The sequence below is a fragment of the Microtus oregoni genome, unplaced genomic scaffold, assembly GCF_018167655.1.
Source record: "Microtus oregoni isolate MIOR12 unplaced genomic scaffold, Mior012 000029F_ref0000214, whole genome shotgun sequence".
Lineage (NCBI taxonomy): Eukaryota > Metazoa > Chordata > Mammalia > Rodentia > Cricetidae > Microtus > Microtus oregoni.
Genome location: NW_024543088.1, coordinates 27,753,444 through 27,777,892, shown reverse-complemented (window position 1 = coordinate 27,777,892; position 24,449 = coordinate 27,753,444). Strand labels below are relative to the sequence as shown.

Genomic DNA, 24,449 nt, shown 5'->3' with positions numbered 1-24,449 from the left:
GTTTTGAACAGAACCTTGTAAAACCTTTCTAGAGAAATGCCTGCCCTATGCTAACTGTCCGCTCACTCAAGGGGAAGTTAGGGCCCACAGGCCAAGTTTAGCTTACTGTCTGTTGTAAATAAAATTTTTCTGGGCCATAGACACCCCAATTGATCAACATGTTGTTTATAATTGCTTTTGAACATCGGGGTTTATGCCTGGTCTATAAAATCTACTCTGTGTAATGTTATCTCCATTAAGGGTAAATTTTACTGGTCTCCAGTCTAGAAGAACATCTTTGACCTCAGAATTGCAATCTGGTTTGTTAAATTGTATTTCACCCTGTGGACACTTTTCTTATCCACTGGACAATACGATGGCTGAAGCTGGCAATGAAATTCTAGATCTAGTTTCTGGTCCACCTTCTCATTTTAGGTAGGGGATGATAAAGAAACAAAAGGAAAGAAAATGTGAAAGACCAACCGATCACTTGCAAAGCGTGGTTATAGAGTGGCCTGTTACCCTCAGGTCAGCCCTGGAATCTGAACAGTTGTAGGAATTACAGTTCACAGGTGAAAAACCAGGTTGCCTGAGGAGATCATAAGGGTTCCATTGTGAGCATGCCAGCTAAAGAACAGCAGCATGGACTTAGAGAGCGAAGCTGAGAGGGACATTCAGTCCCTGGATTGCTATTCCCATACTTGTTCCTTGTCGTTTCTGCTGGTGTTATGTTTTGAAGCTGACTGTACATGTTTTCCAATAGATGTGACTGATTGGTTGGCTTCTCGAACTTAAAGACCACAAAGTACCATGTATTCTCCTGTGTTCTGCATTGGACAAATGTGTGCCCCCTTAAGGGACATATTTTGTGGAAGCTTGAGTCCTTAAAGAAACACGTTTTAAAAGCTAGGAGGTGACTTGCAATGCAGTAGTGTTTCATGTGCTCCCTCGTTCTCACCATGTGTGTGTTTTCTGACACAAATCTCTCCCCTGCCCATCCCTTCCTCTCTCTCTAATATACTGTTGTTGTTTCAAATATACATGTGGTTTCGAAATTGCCCCGGTATCTTACAGTATGAGGTGCTGTGTATTTATATGTGTGCATTTTAAGTTCCTCCTTCACAGCCTGACGATTATGTCTGGGTAAATACTGCATATGAACTGACTCCCATCTCCCACTCAATACCTTCAAAGCCTCAGGAAGGCTGGAAGTGGTAGGGGAAGTGGCCTTTGTTGGGCAGAAAGCCACATACTACACAGTTCTTTCACACAGCCCTTCTGTTCCCTGTTGCTTCCTCTCTAGCCTTCTGCTGCCAAACCACCACAGTTCGGCTAATTCCTCCTCAAGCAGCGTCTCATCCAGTGCTGCAATTACAGTGGAGACAGAAACGGAGTTAGAAATGAAGTAATAAGGAGGCAGGGAGAAGAAGCTTCCATGATTCATCCCTGGAGCATGTGGGGTCATTAAAAATATAGATGTGGTCCAGTAATCACCAATTTTACCCAAGAAGTAAAAAGAAGGGAAGAAAAAAAATGAAAATTAGGTATTTTAGTAGAATCTTGCCTCCCTTGGTCTTGTCCCAAGGAAGCAGCTTGCTTCAGGGAGCATGTATATGTTCCAGACAGAGTGTCAGGTCAGCCACCATAAATAATCCCAAGGTATGACTTAGGAAAGTCATGAACCAAGCCAAGGAAGAAGCTGGGAACTGTTAAGAGTGTCTGGTCTTTCCGCTTTGCTGTGAGTACACATGGCCACCTAAGTTTGTCCCAAACAGAACCATTTAGACACCAATACTTACTTCAAAGAACTCTTGAGACAGGATCTGTCATAGCTCTGGTTTTCAAGTAAGGTGAGGGGAATCATACCCCCAGAGCTAAGAAATTTTGCTTGTGGTGTGATTTTCCGTGCATCCGTTCACTTTTGTTCCACTGTGGTTCATCATGGAATCCAGGACATCACTCATGCCAGTCTCTCTGGATAGACACATTCCACCCAAAAGCATGTTGTTTCCATCCCAGAATTCGAGTCTCAATTATTTTAACATTCCTTGTGCTTTTTCTTTCCTGAAATTCACATTCTTCCTTCTGCTTCCAGCGTGAACTCGAGCTCTGTGGTCTGCCTCTCCCATAGGGCCTTGCTCCACAGCCATTTCCTGCACACCTGTCTGCCATGGTGGCTTCCCCTCCCGTCTTATTCTGTCTTCTACACAATCAGTCCTCCTAGAATTCATGTGTTATCTATCCACAAACTGGTTCATCAATCTTATAAAAAGAGGATTCCTCATTTCCTCCACTTGGGAAGGCTTTCCCCAACGCCTAAAACTTCCTCTAGGAAGCCTTCCAAAATGGCCTCCCATTATCTAAGTAAAATGTCCTCCAATTCTCATAACTGTATCAAAAACATTGTATTTGTTGAAAGAGGGAGATAGGGAAAGGGAGAGAGGGAAAATAAGGAAGCAAAAAGGGAATAAAATGCTGCCCATTCACTCAGGTTCCTTTTCCCACCTTTTTTGTTTTGTTTGTTTTGTTTTTTGTTTGTTTGTTTTGAGACAGAGCTTCTCTGTATAACAGTCCTAGCTATCCCAGAATCCTCTGCGACCCTCTTCTCTTTCTGACCATGTGGCTGTATTCTCGCTCCATGTCCCAAGTGGAGAAGCCCTTTCCACTCCCCAGTCCCTCAGACCCCAACACCATGCCACACTCTATTTCCTTCCTGTTGTTCGGATCCATCATAGCTGAATTATTGCCTCTGCACCAATGCCTCGCAACTACCACGATCACCCTGCTCCTCACAGCACACTTTTCCAGGTCCCTGAAGTATCTCTGCCATTGCACCATTGACGGCAAAGGCCATGACACTTAGGTCCACCCTGCTTCAACAGCTGAGGTAAGCGAGTTAGAGACGTTCATGTTCAGTACATGTTTGTTGTGCTTGAAGAGTTTGTTTGAACCCGGCTTCAAATAGCATTTCTATGCATGTCTTAGCCAAGTTGTCAAGAACAGGGCTGAAGTGGAGGAGGAGTACAGCCAAGAAGGAAAAGACCCAAGACCCTTCCCTCCTCGGGTGACAGATCTCCTATTCTCTTCATTTTTGGTTAGGAAAAGACATAAACGCATTAATACTGTCACTTTAGTATAGTTTGAGAAATTATTTTTTGGGGGGCTGTGATTGTAAGACTCAGTATTGGTTTGACATATACCAATATTCACTAAATTTCCCAGTATATTTTTGAGAAAACATAGCGTCCTTTCTTTAAAGAAGAAGTTAAAGCAGCGATGAATCTTTAGAAAATCTGTGCCCTGTCTTATGGTCTGGATTCTCAGTCTCTTCTGGAGGGCTGTGTGGTAAAGGCTCGGATGTAGCTCATGGCAGAGCTAGGATGTGCTGGAACTCTCTGGAGGTGAATCCAGACAGATGGAGTTTGGTCACCATAGGGACAAGCTCTTGAACTTTGCCTCTCCTCTTTTTGATTGCTGGTGACCGTGACCTGAGGAATTTTCTTCACCAAGCACTTCTGCCATGGCTGCCTCACCACAGCCCCGAAGGCACAGGACCAAGAGACCACAGAAACTATGGAAACTGAGCCTACACAGACCTTTTTATTCCTGGGGTGGGAGTGGAAGGTTGATTTTTCTTGAGTATTTTCTCTAGTGGACAGTTGGCTCAGACACCTCAGTACCTTGGGCCTGGACAAATTCTCAGCGACCCTCACAGGCTCCATGGATGCTCTACATCCTGCACACATGAGAGCCTTTGCAAACCAACTAGGCTAGATAAGGTCATGGTCTCAACTTCCATAAATATAAACATCCCCCAATCAACAGTGTCTTTGACCTTGAAATCCACCCCCATTTGAAGATATGTGATTATATTCTAGGACATTTTAAAGAAAATAATCTTTCCTGGAACCAGGCTTAGCAGCCGGATCCCATACCCTAGTGTTAAGAGGCTTCACTCCAGTGATTGGGAGTCTGTTTCCCACAGGCTACAAGAAAACTGTCGGTCGAGCTGAACTAGGATGGAGGAATGCCCACCCCCTTTCTTGGAGGCTCTTCAGATCGATGGAAAACTTTCCACCGTAAGAAATTTGCAATCAAGGATCTGAAATGGCAAAGGCATCTCTGTCTCAAAACAGGCTGTCATCAGGCCGTTTTCAACCCATATTCTTCCTTCCTCCTGGCTTCTAGACAAATACAACACGATTTCCACACAGGAGTGGGCAGATACCACCCTCATCATCTTTGCGTCGGCCAATGGAAAGAGCCTGGGGGCAACTTCTAATGTGCCTAGACACGTTAGCAATTTTTGTGGCTTTTCTCAGGAGTGCTTTCCATGTAAGAACTGCAAACATTCCAGTCACATGTTAGGGGCCCCCCAGTAGAGGCCCATGTCATCGAAGATGGAGTGCACGGAGCTTACTAAAGCCAACACCCAGAAAGGATACAATACTAACTTGTTCTAGGGGAAAAAGAGAAGGAGATCAATAAGACAGCTAGGATTAAACAGCCTAGGCCACTCGCCTCCTCCATCCATCTTTGCACAAGGGGCAATGGTAATAAGCCTGGTTTGAGAATGCAAGGGTCCTCAGTCTTCCCCTGACTCCCCAAATCATGCCTCCAGTCACTACCTACAAGTGCAGTCAGCCCAAGAGGACAGAAGGGAGAGAGAGAGAGTGAACGTTTTCCAATTTTGGATCCTTGAAGTACCCTCCCTGTCGCCTCATAGGAGTGAGCACAGCCTTCTACGCCCTGCGGAGTCACCTGGGTCACAAGTACCAGCATTTGCCCTGTGCTGTATACAGGCAACGCATTTAACACTTCTCCAGTCTCACTGTTTGCCCTGGAAAACGAATAATTCAGACGTTGCTCTCCGGAACTCAGCTCTGGCACGCTTGAAACACCATGGAAATTGAACTGGTACTGAATAACTGACCTGGCTCCTGACTCCATCTAGATGCAGAAGGCAAAAGGGAGATGACTTCCCAAAAAGCTCATTTCCACTCAACACCCGGAAAATGAGTCTCCCCCAAGTAAATTCTGTTTCACCAGCAGTCTTCTAAGGCTAGGTGACCACCTGTCCACGTAACTGGAGAGTGGAAGCCTGCTTTGAGCTGTGTCCCTCCCGTGTTTACCTACCTGTTCTGTGATTATTTCACTCCAGGCGGTTAACCTCATCATTGATCTAAGAGAAGAGTCTCTAGCGCCACCTTCCTGTAGGAGGTGGTACTGTTCCCGGGTTCATCCACATCTGAGCTGGCTGCTGGACTCAGCAGAGCTTCAGGAGTGAATTTAAAAATCAAACATTTGAGCAGGAGAGGTCTGTGGTCTGTGGAAACCATCTTAATCATCCACTATTGAGTTGATCTGAGTCTCAGCACTCAACAAGAAAACTTACACCGGTGGGACAGACATCTCGGATGCGTTCACAAAGAAAGTCAGCACAAACAAAATCTGGAAACGGTCAAGTCCACTTAGGTTTTTGAACTGTCACTTTATGGATTCAAAAGGAAATTCACCTACAATCACAGAGCTGGAGCCTGTTAGAGTTGGCACAAATTCCAGCTGATTACAAGGCCAGAATTCATTGCATTGCCCAATGCTGTGGAGCCCACTATAATATAACACTTAATTACACAGGTTTGGCGATGCAAGTCAAAGCATATTCCCAAACATAATAATAGATGCTTAAACTACATATGGGAAGAGCATGCTATAACTTGGTTAGCCTATGACGTGAATACATTCTGAAGGGACTGATCGCACCGCTTGCCCATCAAGGACTGAGGTGCGCTTTCTAGCAGGTGGGTGGGTTACCTGTGCTGTCGACTATAAAACATACGATCCAGCTAGAGCGAAAAATGAACATGAGAGACTAGGTATAGCTGTGTACGTAAAAACAAAGGTGCAAGCAAACCATTAGGCTCCCCAACAGAAGAGCTTGCTTCAAGGGATCGGCATCCCCAAAAAGTCGTTATCCTTTTCTGTTTCTACTGATGAGACTTAGATGATTGACTGACAGAAAATGCGAGGCACTAGGCAACACCGCCTTGCTCTGTGAGCCAAGCCCATGCATTTTCCTATGCGGCCCGCACAGCACAGTTGTACGTGTCTCTGTAAGTTTAATTTCATCTGAGTTGCTTTGCCTGTCTGGGTCTTATATAGTCTCTAGAGTCTCCTTTGTCTCAGGGAGTTTTTCTGCCACAAATATTAAGATTGAAAAAAAAAACCCCAATCATTTATAGGTAAATAATGTAGACAAATAGTGAGACGGTTTTCTCTGAAGAGACGAGCCCTGGTGGGCCAAGCACCCTTCAGTGGAGCATATGGACACCATAAATTGGACTTAATGGGTTTAGAATAAAGAAGAGAAAATCGAGTTAGGTGAGTGGGAGGGATCTGGAAGGGGTTGAGGGAGGGAGAAGAATATGTTGCGAGAAACTCTCAAAAGACTAATAAAAATTCCAAAATCAAAACTAAATACAAAGCATGAGCATGCACAGCACCCAGGAGAGTCAGCTACTTTCTGTTAGAGCTATGTAAATGTTGGTAGCCGCAGAGAGCCCTCAGCAAAGGAGTGAGAAGGTCACAATTTCCATGAGTGTGTGACGAACTTCAGTTAGAGACCTACTGGGGGGGGGGGGCTTGAAACAGCTGTAGCCCCATCAGTCTTTACCCTCAACGAAGCCCAGGGTTCCCCAGTGCTGAAAGGTGTACGTCAGCAGCTTGACAGCTTGACACGACCGTCTGGACGCTGTGCAGTGCAGCCCAAGACCTCCCCTCTTCTCTGAAGCCACTCAGAGAAGTTTCGTGGAAAGCAAACAACTCATTTCTTAGTGTGGTCAGAAACAGCCCACGCAGCCCAGCAACAAAGAAACTCAAAAGTTCCACTCTTTACTGTTCACGTAGTGATTTTATAGCCGGTGTCCTCGGTTTCTTTATAAGTTCCAAATTAACCACCATGTTCGTGAGTGTGTGTGTGTGTGTGTGTGTGTGTGTGTGCGCATACGTGTGTGCACATGTCTGCTTAGGTCTCCCTGGTGGTGTGCGTGTGTGCATGCATGTGCATCTGCGTGTGTGCCTAGTAAAGCATTAAGTGTGCAGAGACTCCTGCAGCTCTGCCCTCCTATGCTTTTGCAGGCCACTACCAAAGCATTTCTGCTGCCACCCAGCAGCTGCCGGGGTAACTACATGGATTTCAGAAATACTGCCTTTAAAAGGGGAGTTATTTGAAAATCCCAAGAGGCTACATGGAAAGATTTTTTTTTTGAAAAAGACTCCTCCCAGCAATAATTTAGGAGGATATGGGGGTTTAATTGCTAAGATGAGGTCAACTTCAAAGCTCCTAACTGCACGGCCTGGGTCCTCACTCCAGGCACGCTACTGGGAAAGCCACACGGATATCTACTTCACTCCACACACTGTTATTTTTCCCAGAGCACCTCAGCAGTGACTTCAAACTGTAGAATAGTAGTTCTTAAAGACACTTGGAAGGTCATAGACGCTCTGTCTTTGCTCTACAAGAAAAAAATCTTTAGAGAAAAGAGAAGACAGCAAAAGCAAACACATTTATGAAAAACCAGCTCTTGAACTCCACATTTTCCCTCTATCCAAGTGATGCGCCATTCCTTGGGCATGTCCGGAGAGGACGTCCTTGCTTGCTGATGACATGAGATGAATGATTTTAAACCAAACAACACTGTTTGCATTCAGAACAACCCCCTTAGTCATGTCAAGTCCTCCTGGCAGCTTTTGCATCCAATGTATGTGAGTGTACATATGCATACTTGTATATGTGTGTATGTGTGTGTGTTCTTCATCTCTTAACTGTAAATTAAGGGAATTGCTTCCACTTCTAAATTTTCCTCTTATTGATTTGTAATAATGGCACCTTGGAAGGATTGCAGCATGTCACAACTGTCTGTCTTTTCCCCAGTGAGTCTGAAGAAATAAATCCCAAACTCTGATGTTCTCTCTGGCAAGCATTTCTAATGCCCCTTGACATTTCTAGGGAGGACTCCATTCTAGAGAAACCCTACACAGCGCCAGGGCTCACCCCAGTTGGCGAAGGTCTTCCACTTCTGGGGTGATCTACTCCAGTGAATATTATTATGGCTCCAAAACAAAAGTAATTGATGCCTCATTGTTGGAAGACATCTAAGGAAATCATGGAGAGAGTCATGGTTTGTTATTGTGTTCAAGACAGGGTCCCACTGTGTAGCTCAGGCTGGTGTGGAATGTGCTGTGTGTAGCCTTAAAGGTGTGGCAATCTTGTGTTTGCCCTCCACATGCTGGAATTGTAGGCACATGCCACCACAGTCAGTTTATGTCATGTGACCTTCAGCCTAGACATTGTTATAAAGAACATGTGATTTAGCTGGTTATTGATAGGACTAAAACATTGTTATTTATCCCAGAAAGTTAGAGTAAGTTTTGTCACTTAGGGTTTTGCTTTCTGCCCAGCCTCCCAGCCATTGATTCTATGTATTTTTGTTCTCATTTTTCTGTGTTTTTTCTTTGACAAGAAATAGTGAGCATAATTGGAATTTTTTTAATGACAGATGATCCAGAAACCAACGTAAGATTTAATTGCTAAGTCTCAACCCAGTAAAGGAAAATACAGAAAACAAGAGGTTCTTCCCAGAAAAAGGGTGGCAATTTGATGGTGATGGATAAAAGCAACACTTAAACACTGATACCAAGCAAGAGCAACTCAAGAGAACATGGACTCAAGAGTCTAGACTCTGGGGTTGCTAAAGAAGGGTCATCCCTGAAGAAAACCACCTTCTCATTGAGGTCAAGACCTCAGTGAGTTTCATCTCTGCTGGAGTCCTGTCCTAACACCATTTCCCTGCTGCTGGGGACCAGGAGCACTTTCAGAAGGAATGCTCTCTCTCGAATATGCCCTTGTTATTCAGAACACAAAGCAGGTGTCCTCCACAACACAGAGAGTGCGGGGTAAATTTAGGGTACTCTCAGGCATTCCTCGGGAGGGGTAGGATCCTAATGTTTGCAGGAATCCCTAGGCAGCAACTTCTTAAGGAGGTATTTCTCATTTAAATATAACTTCTTGGCAACCAAATATTTATGTGGAAGAAATTAGGAGTGGTCTTGTCCAATTGGGCACCTGGGTTTAGTCCATTACTCAAAAATAACAGGATTGTGGCATTTGGGGAACGCCTCCCCACAAAAGCTTGCCAAGAAATAGCTCAGAGATCCTCCCCCATCCACCCATCCTTGTCAACACGCTTCCCTGGTCATTATGAATGAGTGGCCAGGGCCACACCCAGGATCAAGATCAAGTCCAGGGCATTCTTGGCACAGATCCCCAGAGGCAAAGTCAGGGTGTGCGTGACAAAATCCCCTGCGGCCTGTCATCACAGCTTGTGATACAACTTGACCTTTGCTGAGGATGGTTGGTCTTTAAGCCCCAAGACAGTTCTGTTCTGGATTTTATACCCATTCAAGCAAATTTCAAGTGATTTTGTACCATTGAATTCAGTCGGTATTAGAGTGATAGGTCAGGATTTTATGTATGACGTCTCCCTCCAAACCTCTCCCCTGGACTTGTTCAAAGGCCTGGTGGTACTTTCCTCAGCCATCTAATCCACCACACACACCACTCCACTCCAACTGCACATTTAACATGCACTGAGCATGCAGCAACGTGCTCGTCACGTAAGGTGGCATGTTGCACGTTGTGGGAACACAAAGATGTGCAAAGCCTCCAGGCTTTAAAGCACTTGACTCAAACTAGCCAATCAAGATAAACAAAACCTTCTGTCCTGGTATTCTGCGCCATCCACGAACATGCTCTCTTCTTTCTGTCCACCCTGCCTATATTCCAGTTGCCCAGGAGACCCCGTGATGGTTTCCTAAGCAACTTGTTACACTTTTCTATCTTCCCATCTCTTTGGCAAATTTCCCCCCTCAGTCTCTGAGCCACTTCTCTCTTCTACATCAAAATACATTCATCTGTCAGCTTTCATTCCCAGAACAAGATTGCCTGGTCTTTCTGCAACCTCTCTCTCTTCCATTTTTTGTTTACAAGTTGTCAAGTTATATCTCATAAGAAAAATCTTTCTTCATATTTATCTCTTCGTACACAATGAGAGTTCAAAATGATCAATGACAGGGCCGATATACTTCATCTCTTATTGCCTACAAACACTATTAGGCTATTATTATCTTTCGATTCTAACATAACCACATTGAACTTGCCATAACTAAACCTCCTTTCTGCCTCCTAGGTGCTTAAAAGTCTAATTTACCATGCAAGAAAAGAGAAAATCACTGGGAAAACATGTATGGCAGTTATCACACATGATATAAAAACAGCTTTTGTTTGTTCAACAGGGCTCCACAGGGCTGCCCTGGAACTCACTGTGTAGTTGAGTCAAGTCACAGTCATCCACCTGCCTCAGCCTCTTGCTTAGTAAAATGTACATCGTTCTTGGGGTTTCATAGACCATGATGATCCACCACACCTGGCTTATAAAAAATGAAACTCAGTAGGTATTTATCACAATGTTCTTGCTTATATGTTGCATTTTGTGAAAAACAGCTTCTCCTCATCATCAAATGTTCCAAAATCGAGATGCCAGAGCTTTATGAGGCCATGAGGTTTTAAAATTGTGTCTTAGACTTTTCATATGTGTTTCCTGTCTGGTCTGAATTGGGACGTACCATCATGTTCCTCTGGGCATTTTATATGTGACTGATCCAGAAATAAATAGGCTATCTCTTACCAACAGAGCTCGGAGGTCTTCGATCAACCCATCGTGGTACTATTGCAGTCAGAACCCTGACTCCAGCACTATTGGTCACAGTGTAGCAGACCTCCAATGAAGTGAACAGCCAACATGCCTCTCTCACTGAACTCACGGCACAGACAGGTAGGTGTCTTCCCTGCTCTGAGACTCAGTAGCTTTTCAAGATAAGCTACCTATTAGCATTTTGTTATTTCTACAGGATATTGAAGAAGTCATTGCCATCTTTCAAGGGGGAAAAAAAGGCAAAGTAAACAGAATGGAAAACAGTAGAAAGCTAATTCACGTGGACTAGCAGATAGCAACATGGCCTTAGATAATCCTAACACAACTGCGAGGTAGATATTGTTAATCCTATGCGTGTGTAAGGACAAGAGCTTCATGAAAGTCATAGAGCAAAACCAAAAGGAAACAGACCTAAAGCAGAGGCCCTATTCTGTGAAATCCTGAACCACATGGACATTTTATCATTTGAAGCTATAACCTTATCACCCCAATACTCAGGAGTGGGAAGAACTCATGTTCGCTGAATCTGTATTGAGGGTTAGCATGGACTTCAAATAATACAGAACTCCTATTTATAAGCAACAACACACATTTTCTCTTGATAAAGGAAGACCAAAAGAAGGCAAAGCAGGAGTATGGAGGTGATGACTGTCTGCACCCATCCTTATGTCTTCAGTCCCACACTAATAAGAGGGGAGAGCATCCCTAAGCACCCTAATGGGCACAACTTAGACAAAGGAGAAGGCTTGACTCCAAGATACCCTGTGCCCATTATATAGTACAGTGTTTCTCACCCTGGGTCACAACCCCTGTGAAATTCACATATCAGATACCCTGTAGATCAGATATTCACATTACAATTAATAACAGTAGCAAAATTGCAGTTATGAAGTAGCAACAAAATAATTTTATGATTGGGGATCACAGCAGCATGAGGAACTGTATTAAAGAATCCCAGCCTTAGGAAGGTTGAGAACCATTGGGAGTTAGTAGCACATACCTTTAATTCAGCTCTTGGCAGAGGCAGGCATATCTCTGTGAGTTCGAGGTCAACCTGGTCTATAAAGCAAGTTCTAGGACCACCACAGCATTTATACAGAGAAACCCTGTATCGAGAAGGAAGTTTGAGAATTGCTGATACAGTATTTCAGTTAATATTTGGCTGCCTCGGTGACTCAGGGATCCTCTCGGAAGGGGAGGCAGGAGGATTCCTAGAACCAACACCACACCTTCAGTATTTAGCACACATTTCTCCTATTCCAGCTGATTTAAGGGCGTGCAAACAGAATTTTCAGGATTCAAACGTAACAGAAATGTGGCGAAAAATTATTCATTACCGAAAGCAGTCTGCAAAGAAGGCAGAGACTGTTACTTCTTACCCGAGTGGAAAGAGAAGAGGGGCCCCTTGTGCCAGGCCATTTTTACTTGATGCCATTCCTCGGAGGAGGAAACCTGTGAGCCTACTTTGAAAAAAGGCTGTGTTCATCCCCGCTACTCAAGCCCAGATCAAAATACAAACCAAACTAAATGGCAAGGTAGAGCACGTTCACAGACGCTGAGATTAAATTAACTTCTTCCTATCTTAGTTTGGAAACTTTGGAAAAGAACGTTTCAGCAGTCTTTGGTGACATGTTCCATTGCTGCTTACACCTGCACCTGTCTGCCTCCTGGCTAATGCAACACTGTTTGGAATTGCTTTTCGGAGTTCAGTGGCTCCAGACTTCTTATCCTGACTGTGGTGGACTAGAGACCTATTTTCCTAGCCACTAATTTACAAGAGGGAAAACAAGGAGTACCGAAGAGTACTCACAAAGGGAGAAAATGAGAAAGTCGGGAGCTGTCCATAGGTAAGGCAGCCACCCCGAACCCCACTCCTCAGCTTCTCGCCCCATCCTCTCAACGGAATTGCATTTGTTTCTCTAGTGGATAGATAAGCCTAGTTATCAGCTGCATATAAATGGAGAGAACCCGAGCATACTTCATAGCTAAACATAGTTCATATTGCTGTAGTTGTTCTGGTTTGAGACCGTGTCACACTTTGTGATCCTGGGTGGCCTTGAACTCTATCTACCTTGACTGTCTCAGTACTGCAACGACACTAGCCCAGCTGATTTCTATGTGTTTTTAATAAAAAAAATAAGAATTATAAAAGGGGGAAAAGTATGAATGACGTGACTGGAGCTGAGGGTTTGAACTCAGAAGAGCAGGGGAAAAAAAAGATAAAAGAAAGATGTAAGTGGAAGGGGGAATTTTCCAGCTCTGGCCCGACTGCCCTCCCCTACGTCACCCATCCTAGGTTGTAAGTCAATGTGCGTATCCTCAAATGTACAAGTTCTCTGCAGCATTACACATTCCCAAAGCAAACCAAGAGCAGATTTGGGTCACTGTTCTCTTTGCCCATGACTGAGTTCCAACGTTCAAAGCTTCTAACATTCCGATGAATCTTTATGCACAAGGCATGGCAGAGAACTATCATTAGCTCATTTAACCCTTTGCATGGTAGATGGGAGCAAACCAAGACTCTGCAAGGAGAGGCCACGAGGCCAATTGGAGAGAGAACCAGGATGAGAATTCAGATTTCTTCCTCCAGAGGTGGGGGAGCTGCACTGTGTTTGCAGGCAGTCGCCCTCGTTTAACTGGGATTAAAGGGTGTGGCTGTTTATTATGAGCAGATCAGCTGGAAGAGCTGCACTTGCCCACCCCACCTGCCTCCCCATGCCCACACTCACCCCAACCCCCGCAATCCTCTGCTGCCTCCACTTATCTGCTTAAGTGACCATTTGAAGCCCAATGCCAGGGCATCCAGATGCGTGTCTCCCTGCAGTCTCTCACGTAGCTCCTTGGTTGATGATAAAGGCATCTGTTTATAAAGAGTCTTTGCCACCACAGAAACTGAGTGATTTACAGGCACCGCCTCATTACACAAGAAGCAGTTACCCGAAGAGGTAAGCGGGCCATTTTCCTTATTGTGTACTCTGCCTCAGAACCATTGCTCTGAGGCCCCATAGTCTGTGACAGAGACTTTCTGCTTTATCGTACCTGCAAAGCTCATCACTCTGTTGTGAGCGCCAATACAAGCAACATGTCAATTAGTATTGTCCTTGGTACTTCTCCATGGCCCTAGCTTCTCAATGCATCAGTAGAAAACTCACCGCCATGTCGGTCCTTCAGCCCTATGTAGCAGACTGTAGCCACACTGTTTCCAGCTCTGCAAGGCTTCATGCTCCCTCTCTCCTTTGCATATATTCCTGCTTTCTGGAACATTCTCTTCACGATGCCCTCCACCCTAACATGTGGCTATCACCAGAATCCCTCCTTCAGGGAAGCCTTTCCTTAGCTCCCATCTCATCACTCCCGTCTAGGTCAACATTTGTGATACAGATTCTAGTGTCCTGAGAGTGAGTATCTGTCTATAAGATGGCCTCCAGCAACGCCTACTTTCTAATCTGTATGTCTTGGGTAACTCGCTCCTGCTATATGCGGGCTGGTTTAGTGGCTTGCCTCTAGAGCAATGTAGGAAGCTGTAGAAATGATGAGATGTTCCTTTTAGAATCAAGCTAGCCAACACTAGTTCCTATCTTACTCCGCTCCTCTCCTCCCCAACCCGTCTCTTACTCTCCCCAAGAGAAGCCAGCAGCCCTGTTGTCAGTGGTTATACAAAAAGGCTCACATGGCGGGGAAGCTGACACCTCTGTCAACTCCTAGTGAGGGCCTGGTCTGCCAACAGCTACCCAAGTGTGAGAGCAGTGCCTTTTGGCGTGGACTTGCTAGGCCACTGGCAGCTTGATCAAGGCTGTGGAAGAGGCTCGGAAGCTCAGGAATATGTCTGCTGGTTGACACAACTGAGTTCCCGTTCTCTTGTAGGAGTTATCCCAGCTCCCATCTTTCCGCGTGGTCTCTTCTGCACTCCAAACACTCTGTGATAATCGACACGAAGTACACCCCTCGCCTGTAAGTTTATCCTGAAGCTCCTTCCACTCCTGCCCACACCACAAAAATCCACTCTCATGATCTCATGCCAGAGATTCCACTCTGGCCACGTCGGCCCATGCTTGTGTCCTGCTTTCCTCCATCCAGCATACCAGATCCAATCCTTGTAATTATCCAACCCTGCTATCAAGGAGTTTATCTCCTCACTAGCCACTTTCTCTCTCTGTGTGTGTGTGTGTGTGTGTGTGTGTGTGTGTGTGTTTTAACCAAACCGTTTCTCATATTGTTACTACTCTTATCTTCTACAAGAAGATATAAATGGTTTCAGGATCCTCCCCCAGAACTCTCAGCCCCGAGCCAGGATATGACTAAACTCCAAACCCCTCATACTATCCACTATCATTTGAAATCATTCATAAATTTCTAACAAACCTTTAAAACAGCTGGGCTTTAAGACATGGGAGACTTGGCACATCCCACTACTCAGGCCTTACCTATCCACCCTGCCTCGACTAATCTCTTGCTCCTAACTCCTGCTCCTACGACACGGACCTGTCCATTTTATCCACTCCTAGATAAATGGATCATTCTGCCCACTAGAAATTCTACGCCCTTCCTCTGTGACCATGACAAATTGGTTTGCTACTAAAGCCCAAGACAAAGCTTTCTTTGGAAGCATGTTTATGGCATGCACTGATCTGTCTCCCTGGGAAGCTAAACATCTTGGAGGCAGAGATTATGTCTTCTTTTTCTGAGGTACCCACTAAACCAACACACACACTATAGCCAGATCTCGAGAAGGACTCCCCAAACAAAATTTAAACACTTAGTTGGAAAGAACTATGTTTATGGAACTGCTTTGGGTTTCAAAATGCTGTTGGGAGGAGATATTATTAATAAGTGGTTTAAAAAAAAATAAAAGCAATGGCCACAAAGCACCTCTGAGGCCAAGGGGGGAACGTGTGATCAGAAGGAAGTACATCTGTGCCTTTAATCCCCCGAGTTTGAGAAAACAACAAAGCAGCAGCTTCCACCAGATTGTTTCTTCTTAATTAACAGTTATTCAGATTCCTTTGGTACACTCAATTTTCTGGTCAGGTCAACACAAAGTCTCTCAGAGCGTTCACACTTCTCTCTGTCTCCCCAGCCCTGCTCTTGGAGTTATGCAACCCTTGGGGGCGGTATACACTTCAGCTATGTGCTCTGTGCTCATAATTACATTGTCTAGACAGGAGATGTTGCTGGAGCAATAGGAAAATATTTTACAAGGTGTTCCGCAGAACCACACTTATAACAGTGATTAGAACACACTGACAGACGCGAAGCCAGCAGAATCAGCCTGGGCTGGGAGCCGATTTTAGGCAGAGCAGAATCCCTTTGAAGCTCTCAGGTTAGGAAGAGATGCCAAATTAGAATGGTGGGGCATGGAGCGTCACCCTGGCCTTCTGATTCCTGGGTTCACAGACACAAGGCTGAGGCGACAGCAAAGTGTCTAGGAATGTCCTCTTTCCCACCTCTCCATGTTCATCCCAAGTCTCCAAGGACAGAGGATGCTCCCGCTGTCATCAGTAACTCCAGAGACAGGACAGGTGTTGGTTAGAGAAACCAGCTCCCCAGGCCTGCCTGACTTCTGTGGAGAACAAATCCCTATGTTTACAGAATGCAAACGGAAACAACACAAAGAGATATATGTATAATATGTCCTCTTGCAGAAAGACATTTCCTGGCCTGAGCCACTCTGCTCAGCTTTGGCTGGCATATCCGTGTGACAGCAACAATATTTTCCAGCAGAGAAACCTCTTTAGAGCTATTTTTCACAGGAGGAATTGATTAGCTAAAATCGTTTAGCTCACAAAATTGAACGGCTTTTGTCAGATTGCTGTGCCCATAGGGGCCCTCACGTGTATAAGAGTACCAGCACAATAAGAAATAGCGCAGTCTATAGGCTTTGTCATATCAGCAGAATGAGATTCGGCAAGGACAAGAGACCTATCGGGAAAGCTGATCAGGACGAGGTGCCACCAAGTTTTGCTGTGTAATTCTGTCGCTTGCTCGCGCATTTATTTCTCATCCAATACTGTTCTCAGCATTGGGCATGTTTACCTCATCAAACGACAGCAAAGGCCCAGGAGACTGGCATTAAGACATCCCACCTTCAGTGGGACGTACAAATGAGGAAACGGAGGCAATGAATTCAAGTAACTTGGTCCAGATCATTCGGAGGTAGATTTGCCTGTTAGAGTTCAAATGAGAACAGAGCCAAAGAAATGACCCCTTCAGAAATTAAAATGCACTTGCAAATAAGAATTAGGTTGACACACACCTTTAATCCCATCACTGGGCAAGGCAGAGGCAGGTGGATCTCTGACTTTGAAGCCAGCCTGGCCTAAGAGCTGGTTCCAAGACAGCCAGAGCTGCACAGAGAAACCCTGCCTGAGAGGGGGAGAGAGACAGAGAGAGAGAGAGAGAGAGAGAGAGAGAGAGAGAGAGAGAGAGAGAGAGAATATTAGATACTGGCAACGGTGGGGGCCTCCAAAGACAGCGAACCAGGGAACTTCCGTCTCAGAGGACCCCACCCTCTGTTTCCAGGAGGAAGAAAGTCGTTTGCTACTCAGAATCCAATTTTCCTGATGATCCTCTGGGAACATGTTTTTAAAGTGACAAGCCAATGTGAGTTTCCTCATCTTTTAATGTATTTACAAAACACTCTCATGCTGATCATGTAATGCTACAATAACCCTAAAAGGTGGTCTGTAAGGATTTAACTATTGGTATTTCATGAGGGGAAATTGAGGCACATTAGAACTAAAGTCACGTCAAGTATGGCAGCACACAACCCCACTGCTCAGGATGTTAAGTCGTGGTAGTTGTTAGTGTGAGGCCAGTATGGACCAAACGCCGAAACTCAGTATCAAACGAGCCAAAGAGTTCTAGTGATTTGTCCAGATTCAAATGGGATAGAAACGTGTGGGAGGATTTACTCATATGGTGAAAACCAAGACTTCCCTCCACCTATTTTTCTGGCAAGTTATAAACACCACACAATTATGGAAATTAGTTTTCAATTTAAATCTAGGAATGGATCTAATTATGATAGAAATAGCATTTGGGGTTCCCACTAGAGATCAGGTGACTTCCTGGTTTGGTCTATGGTGAATATTCTAATCTAAGAAAATCCCTCTTCATTCATCTCATAAATAAGCGATCTCAAGTCTTTAGTTTTCTCCTGCCAGTACCCCTTCCTTTTCCTTACACACACACACACCAAACTGAATTAACAAAACAGCTGTTTTGTCAATTCCAGCGTATGGCATACATTAGCACATGCTCGACTGAATTCTCATGGTCCTCATGGTTAAGGAGGTGGTATAGTTCCCATAATAGGAGAAGAGGTCTTCACCCTGAAGTGCAGAGAGGAGGAAGAGAAAGATGAAGTGCAGAGGCAAAGAGGAAAAGAAAACAAAACAAACATAAACAAAGGGGGGCAAGGGAAAGGAGGAAACAGGAGAGAAGGGGAGGAGATGGCAGGGGAAGAGAGGAGGGAAGAGAGAAGGGGAGAGGAAGGGAGTAAAAGACATTAAAGAGAAGGGGGAATTTAAAAAAAAAGGTAAAGGGAATAGGATTAGAGGCCCAACTATAATAGGCAATAGCTGATGGTGTCTAGACCCCAGAACCTCCCATTTTTCTTATCTAGAAAATGCGGCCAGCCTTGCTTACTCCTGATTGTTGAGAGTGGACTATTACAAAGGAGACCATACTTGACAAACAGTGTTAGCACCTGCAGCCAGGAAGTATAGGTATTCCTCCAGAGTTCTTAGCTGTCGTTTCCTTTAAGGCGGGAGCTCACTGAACTCTACCCGGACTTTCTCAGGCATCCATTTGTCTTGCTCTTTAGCCACTGGTTCATCCTTGCCTCCTACTCTGCCTGCTGTAGCCTCACTTCTGACCTAATAACAGTGACTTAATACCTGAGAAAGTTCAACTCGGTTGGAAGCAAAGATAACGATCAAATTATTCTACTGAGATCCATGTTAACAAAAGCTTTAATCTTGAAGAAAATCAGAGCTTGCGAACACTTGATAACTGTGGGGCATATTACAAAGTACATATCTCTGTCCTGTCATTAGAACCTAACACTAAGGCTGTTAATGAAGCAGAATGACTATTAAAAAAATAAGAAAATAAAGTTACCAGCTGGAAAACTGGGGATTGAACCCCGAGCTGTGTTCCCAATCCAGCGCTCTGATGTAGAAGTCCCTGCTAAAACTCTTAACAGTACTCACTCAAGAGCCCCTTCCAGGCAGATGCTGACCTCTGGTGCACAGCTACAGGCAGCTGGCTCAGCCTCTCTCACTCTAACCGCAGGACACAATGCTGGATACACCCGCACAGGTTATTTAGGAGGCCTGGAGTTACATCAGTTCCCGATGGTAATAATTGGATGCTCCGTGGGAGAGTGAATAAACTATTCCATAAAAGGAAAATTGTTTGGTAAAACTAAGGGGACAAAGGATGGAAAACTTGAGGAAATACGTGGAGGTCTCTGGGCTTTCCAATTGGGGGTTTAGTGTAAATTAAGAGAGAATGTCAAGTTGAAGCATTACTCAAGAAAATAACCATTAAAGTAATAATGCTTACATAAGCAAAACGTATTAAAACTCGACGTTGCACAAGAAGTGAACACAAACAATAGAATATGGTATTCAGTTATGGCTGAAGCCAGTCAACAGCAGAAAGAGACACAGACTCCACACATAAATTAGGAAAGATCCCACTGAGTCTGTAGATTGAAGAGTACATTATCCATATTCATAATGTAAACTGATAAAAAGTAAAATCATCAACCTGCTAACAGGAAAATGTAGTCCTTCTCTTCCAGCCCATAATGGATGGATCAAGTAGACAAAAAAATTTACTAAATAAATAGGCAAAGAGAATAAATATAAATACCATGACTGTGTGTCTAAGTATCATGTATCAGATTTGTACCTCAGAAAACAAAAGCATCATTTTCAAATATTTGTGAATGAAAAAAAACTAGCTGTTTGAATGTGAAATATCCGGTAAATTAAGGATAATAGAGCAAGTAAGTGTGTATACACTCTTACTCAAAGATTCATTAAGCCATGAAACACACAGAGTAATCTAAAATAAATATTTCTGAGTCAAAGGCACCAATCTGGAAAGTCTATTACGTAGCTTCTAAGTGTGTGGCATTCTGGAAAAGGCAAAGCTATAGAAAAACCCTGAGTGATCACTAGTAGATGGCGGTAGGTAGAGATGTGTCCAGGAATACTGCTGAAGGCTCTACAGGAGGCAAAACAGCTTCCTAGAAGTAATAATTCCCCTTTCCAAGCCACCGATAACGCTAGGCTGATGAACTCCACCGAAAGCAACCAAAACACATACTATAGACGAAAGCCAATGGATGGACTAAAATCTGAATAGGACAAATATTTAATCAAAATATAAGCAAAAAAAAAGGAACAAAGGAACCAAAATAAAAGAAAAAAATAGGGAGCAAGCAGCAGGCAGCCAGTCACATCAAAAGCACAGACATGAGTAACCGTTGCAGTTAAAAGGCAGCCATGGCTGGACTGGTTTAACTGTGTGATCTATGGAACTGCTACAGGAAATACAGTGGGCTAGTCAGTAGAGGCGAAGGGTGGAAAGGGATGTTCTAGTGGGGAAATGTAAGAATCAAAACAGAGGAGATGCTGAAATAATATCAGATTTCAAACCAATCTTTAGAACACCAGGTATTGCCAAAGATAGAGGAACACTGAGAAGCCTGGGAGGTGGTTTGGTGTATAAGACCACTTACCCCTCTCACAGAAGATCCAGGTTCAGTTGCCAGCACCCATATCAGGTGGCTCACTACCTTTTCTAACTCTAGTTCCAAGGGATCGGATACCCTCTTCTGGCCCCCTGAGGTACTTAGAGGTTCATGATACACATAAACTCATACTTAAAAAACAAAAAAGAAAACTCATGTAAAAAAAATAATGGCCAGGCTGTGGTGGCACACACCTTTAATCCCAGCGCTTGGAAGGCAGAAGCAGGCGGATCTCTGTGAGTTCAATGCCAGCCAGCCTGGCCTACAGACTTAGTTCCAGGGCAGGCTCCATAGCAACAGAGAAACCCTGTCTCAAAAAACTAAAACATAAATAAATAAATAAATAAATAAATAAAATAAAAATAATGAAAGTAAATTATTCATACAGACACATACAAATTTAACTATTTTTTAAGAAAATATTTTAAAGAGGAAAACTGAATAAGGAAACAAAGATCATCTTATCAGGGATATATATATATATATAAAACATAGCCAAAAATTAAGCAAAAATGGCAAAACTAATGAAAGAACTAAGTTACACAATGACAACTTTTAATACTTCACTTCTCTTAGATGTATTTTTGTGTGTGTCTGAAATGTCCCAAAAGCTCATGTATTAAATACTTGATTCCTAGAGAGTGGCACTAGCTTAGGAGGTGGGGCTAGTTGGAGGAAGAGTCCTAATGAGGATCCGCCCTCAATCACTGGCTTTCTCTCTTTCTGACTCCTGCTCCTCATGAACTATGTCCTCCACCTGCTCCCCAACGCTGACAGATGCTCAGTCATATAGGTCCAAGAGAACTTGGATTGAATTGTCTGGAACTATTGGCCAACGTGAATCCTTCTGTCCTTTGAACTGGTTTTTGAAGGTACTTCATCACGACTGCCATAAAACTGATTAATGGGCAACCATGGTAAAGCTGGATACAATTCAGTTACAGTGCAGACCGCTAAATTAACATTATCAAATACATTAGCCTAAGTCATGTTTCAGTCAACTTAAACATAAAATTGGTACCATCTTGAAGATAGATAGCAGTTTAGTTCATGAAATAAATCTCAGCATATTCATAAGGTCTTAAGTAAAGGACATGAGTTCCTGAGGCACGAGAGATGGGTCAGTGGCTAAGGTAACTGGCTGCCCTTACAGAGGACACGGCTTTGATTTCCAGCACCCATATGGCAACCCACACTAGTCTGAGACTCCAGATCCAGGGGATCTGCTGCCCTCTTCTGGCCTCCACGAGCATCTGGCAGGTGCGTGGTACACAATGTACATGCAAATAAAATATTTATAAAGTAAAATAATATTTTTAATTTAAAGATATAGGTTCTCTGAATGAAATTTCAGTAATATACAGATATTTAGAAAAAAATCAGATAATAGGAGTTACAGCTTGCAAAGTATTTATGGATTCAGGAAGAAATCACAAGAAAAATAATTAGAAAATATCGCAGAATGAAACTAGAAAGACAACACATTTCAATTTATGTGAGGCATGAAAAACAATAGTTGCAAGTATCACTGTGAGTACTCACAGTAGAAAACAAGGCAGGTCTTACATGATAACCTTGCTTTCTTCTTTAAGCAGCTGTGGAAGAGGAAAAGCAAACCCCAAATAGACGGGTGAAATAAATTGTAGAGAAAAGAGCAGAATTCAGTAAATAACAATCAGGCAATAGGGAAGGGCAGAGGGAACAAAGGGCATATCTCTTTAAATCTAAATTAATAGATGAGCAGGAAACCCAGAGGGCACAGATCGCCCTTAGCGAGAAGTGAAGACGTTACTAACACACTAGGGAAATGAGGAATACTGTTAATAACTTTATAACGTCAAACCCAACCAGCCCAATATGCTTAAGAAATTTGTTAGAAAACACAGTTCACTAAAATTAAAGTAAATCAAAGAAAGCATAATTATATACTATTCCAAATAATTTTCAGAAATTATTCCACCTAGTGATGCCAAGATTTCCCATGTTAATGCTATCAAACATCCAATCACACATAAACAAAATATTTTAAAAGATAAAGAATAGAATATCTCTTAACTTACTGTCCGAGGACAGCACAAGGCACATGTTAAATGGTGACAACCCCAGAGTGACAAGTGACAGACTACTGTACCTCACACATGTCAGCACAGAGTTCCGCAGAACAATTGGAACTGCACTGTGCTTGGGTGAGCGGCATGGAATAAAAACTGTGGAAATACCCAGATATGTGTGAGGAAGGTAATACATGACGCAGGTGCATGTCAAACCAGTAGGAAAAGGTGGGATACCGAATAAATGATGGGGAGAATTTTAGCTGGTTCATCTCTAACAAATCCAAAAGGACAAATGCTTGCTCTGGTCAAAAAAAGAGGAATTTTACAGAAAATTGCTCTCTTCGCATTCTTGTAATGCAAATTAAACAAAACAATAATTTTTTTTTTTAAAAAAAAAACCTAGTTTATCAGAGACCCCGGAGTACCAGCCTCAGGGTTCAGACAGGATGCTTCCAGCACGTGGGACTAGCTAATGGGATCTGAGGGTGCTCTACAAATGGGTTCCCCCGCTGAATGTGATTCCCGTGGGTTAGCCTGGTTATTTTGTCAGCTGCATTCTCACTGTAGAATCCTGGGGACCACAGCATCTCCCCTTCTTTTGTTTAATAAATTCCATGTGTGTCTATCTCTCTGGGCAATAAATAATGTGGGTCATTAAAAGTCTGAGGATGACTGGAAGAATAATAATGATTTTGAAATTAATAACCAAAAATTTATATTGATGGCAAGCTGAGAACTAGTTTAACCATCTTGTAGATAAGTTCTATATGATTTAAGAATGTCTCTCATCTACACCAGTTTATTGTCAAAGTAAGAAAGTTTTATTACACACACTGTTAGTGAGATTAAGTAGCAAAGGATGCCCTCTTGCATTAACATTTATAGTTTACCCAGTGGGCATTTGTCTATGGTGGGGCACTGACTTTGGTGAGCTCTGTCCATCTGGTTTTACAGAACAACTTGAGTTACCAACCATATAGACAACCATATGCCCTGATCATGCCTTACTCTTTCGGGCTATGCTGTTCCTCCTGCTTGGAATACTGCTTGCCTTAGTAGCTCCTATCCAAATACTAGCTCAAGTGCTTCTACGGGGAAATCTCCTCTAATTGCCTTATGAATTGAGTAGAAACTTTTTTCTCTATATTCCCATAGGTCTCCCTCCTTAACTACATCTAACTATTTACTTAGGTTCTCATTCTAAATTACCAATCTGCTTATAAAATCACATCTCTGGTGCTTAATATAGAATAGATGCTAACTTGATGCTTTGATGAGCTTAATGGTAGGACTTCCCTTCTCCTCTGCTTTTCAAGCAATTGACCACATAATTGATTTCTCTGCATATATCTGTCTGGCTTCATAGCGTCTTCAGGTGCAAGACATCATACTCACTTGTCCAAAGACATCCCTGGGAAGACGAACTTGCCCAGGTAGACACGACAGATGGCACTCAGAGGAATCTGCTGTGTCTGCACACAGCTAAGCATGATGAAGTCATATTTGCAGATCAGGAGGGTCTTGTCTGTGAGCATCAGGATCTTCTCCTTCTCGTTATTCCAATGATCAATCCTGTAGGAACAAACACAGGGTGAAAGAAACAATTACATGACCTCTCGAATAGAAACAACACCATTCACTAAAACATCAAGCACTGCACAAAAGTGGGGGCTGAGAAATACCTACCGCCACTTATTGTCTGTCAATCTATCCCAGGTGTAAGAGATGGGAGAAGAATAAAGAAGCCAGGGAAAGAAACATCGTATGACCATGGAGCTCAAGATGGCTCCCCATTAGACAAACCCATTTGAGGAAACCAAAATCTGTATCATCGTGTCCTCCAACCAATATTTGTACGTCACACCCTCCCAGCTCTCC

At 43.5% G+C, this 24,449-nt stretch overlaps 1 protein-coding gene across 1 annotated transcript in view; it reads right to left on the bottom strand.

The window, feature by feature from the left end:
* Tprg1 (tumor protein p63 regulated 1) overlaps positions 1-24,449 on the bottom strand; it is a 106,377-nt gene that overhangs the window by 36,711 nt on the left and 45,217 nt on the right. Inside the window, exon 3 of the mRNA XM_041677741.1 lies at positions 23,967-24,143. Coding sequence (XP_041533675.1) covers positions 23,967-24,143 — 177 coding nt within the window. The remainder of the gene's footprint in view (positions 1-23,966; positions 24,144-24,449) is intronic.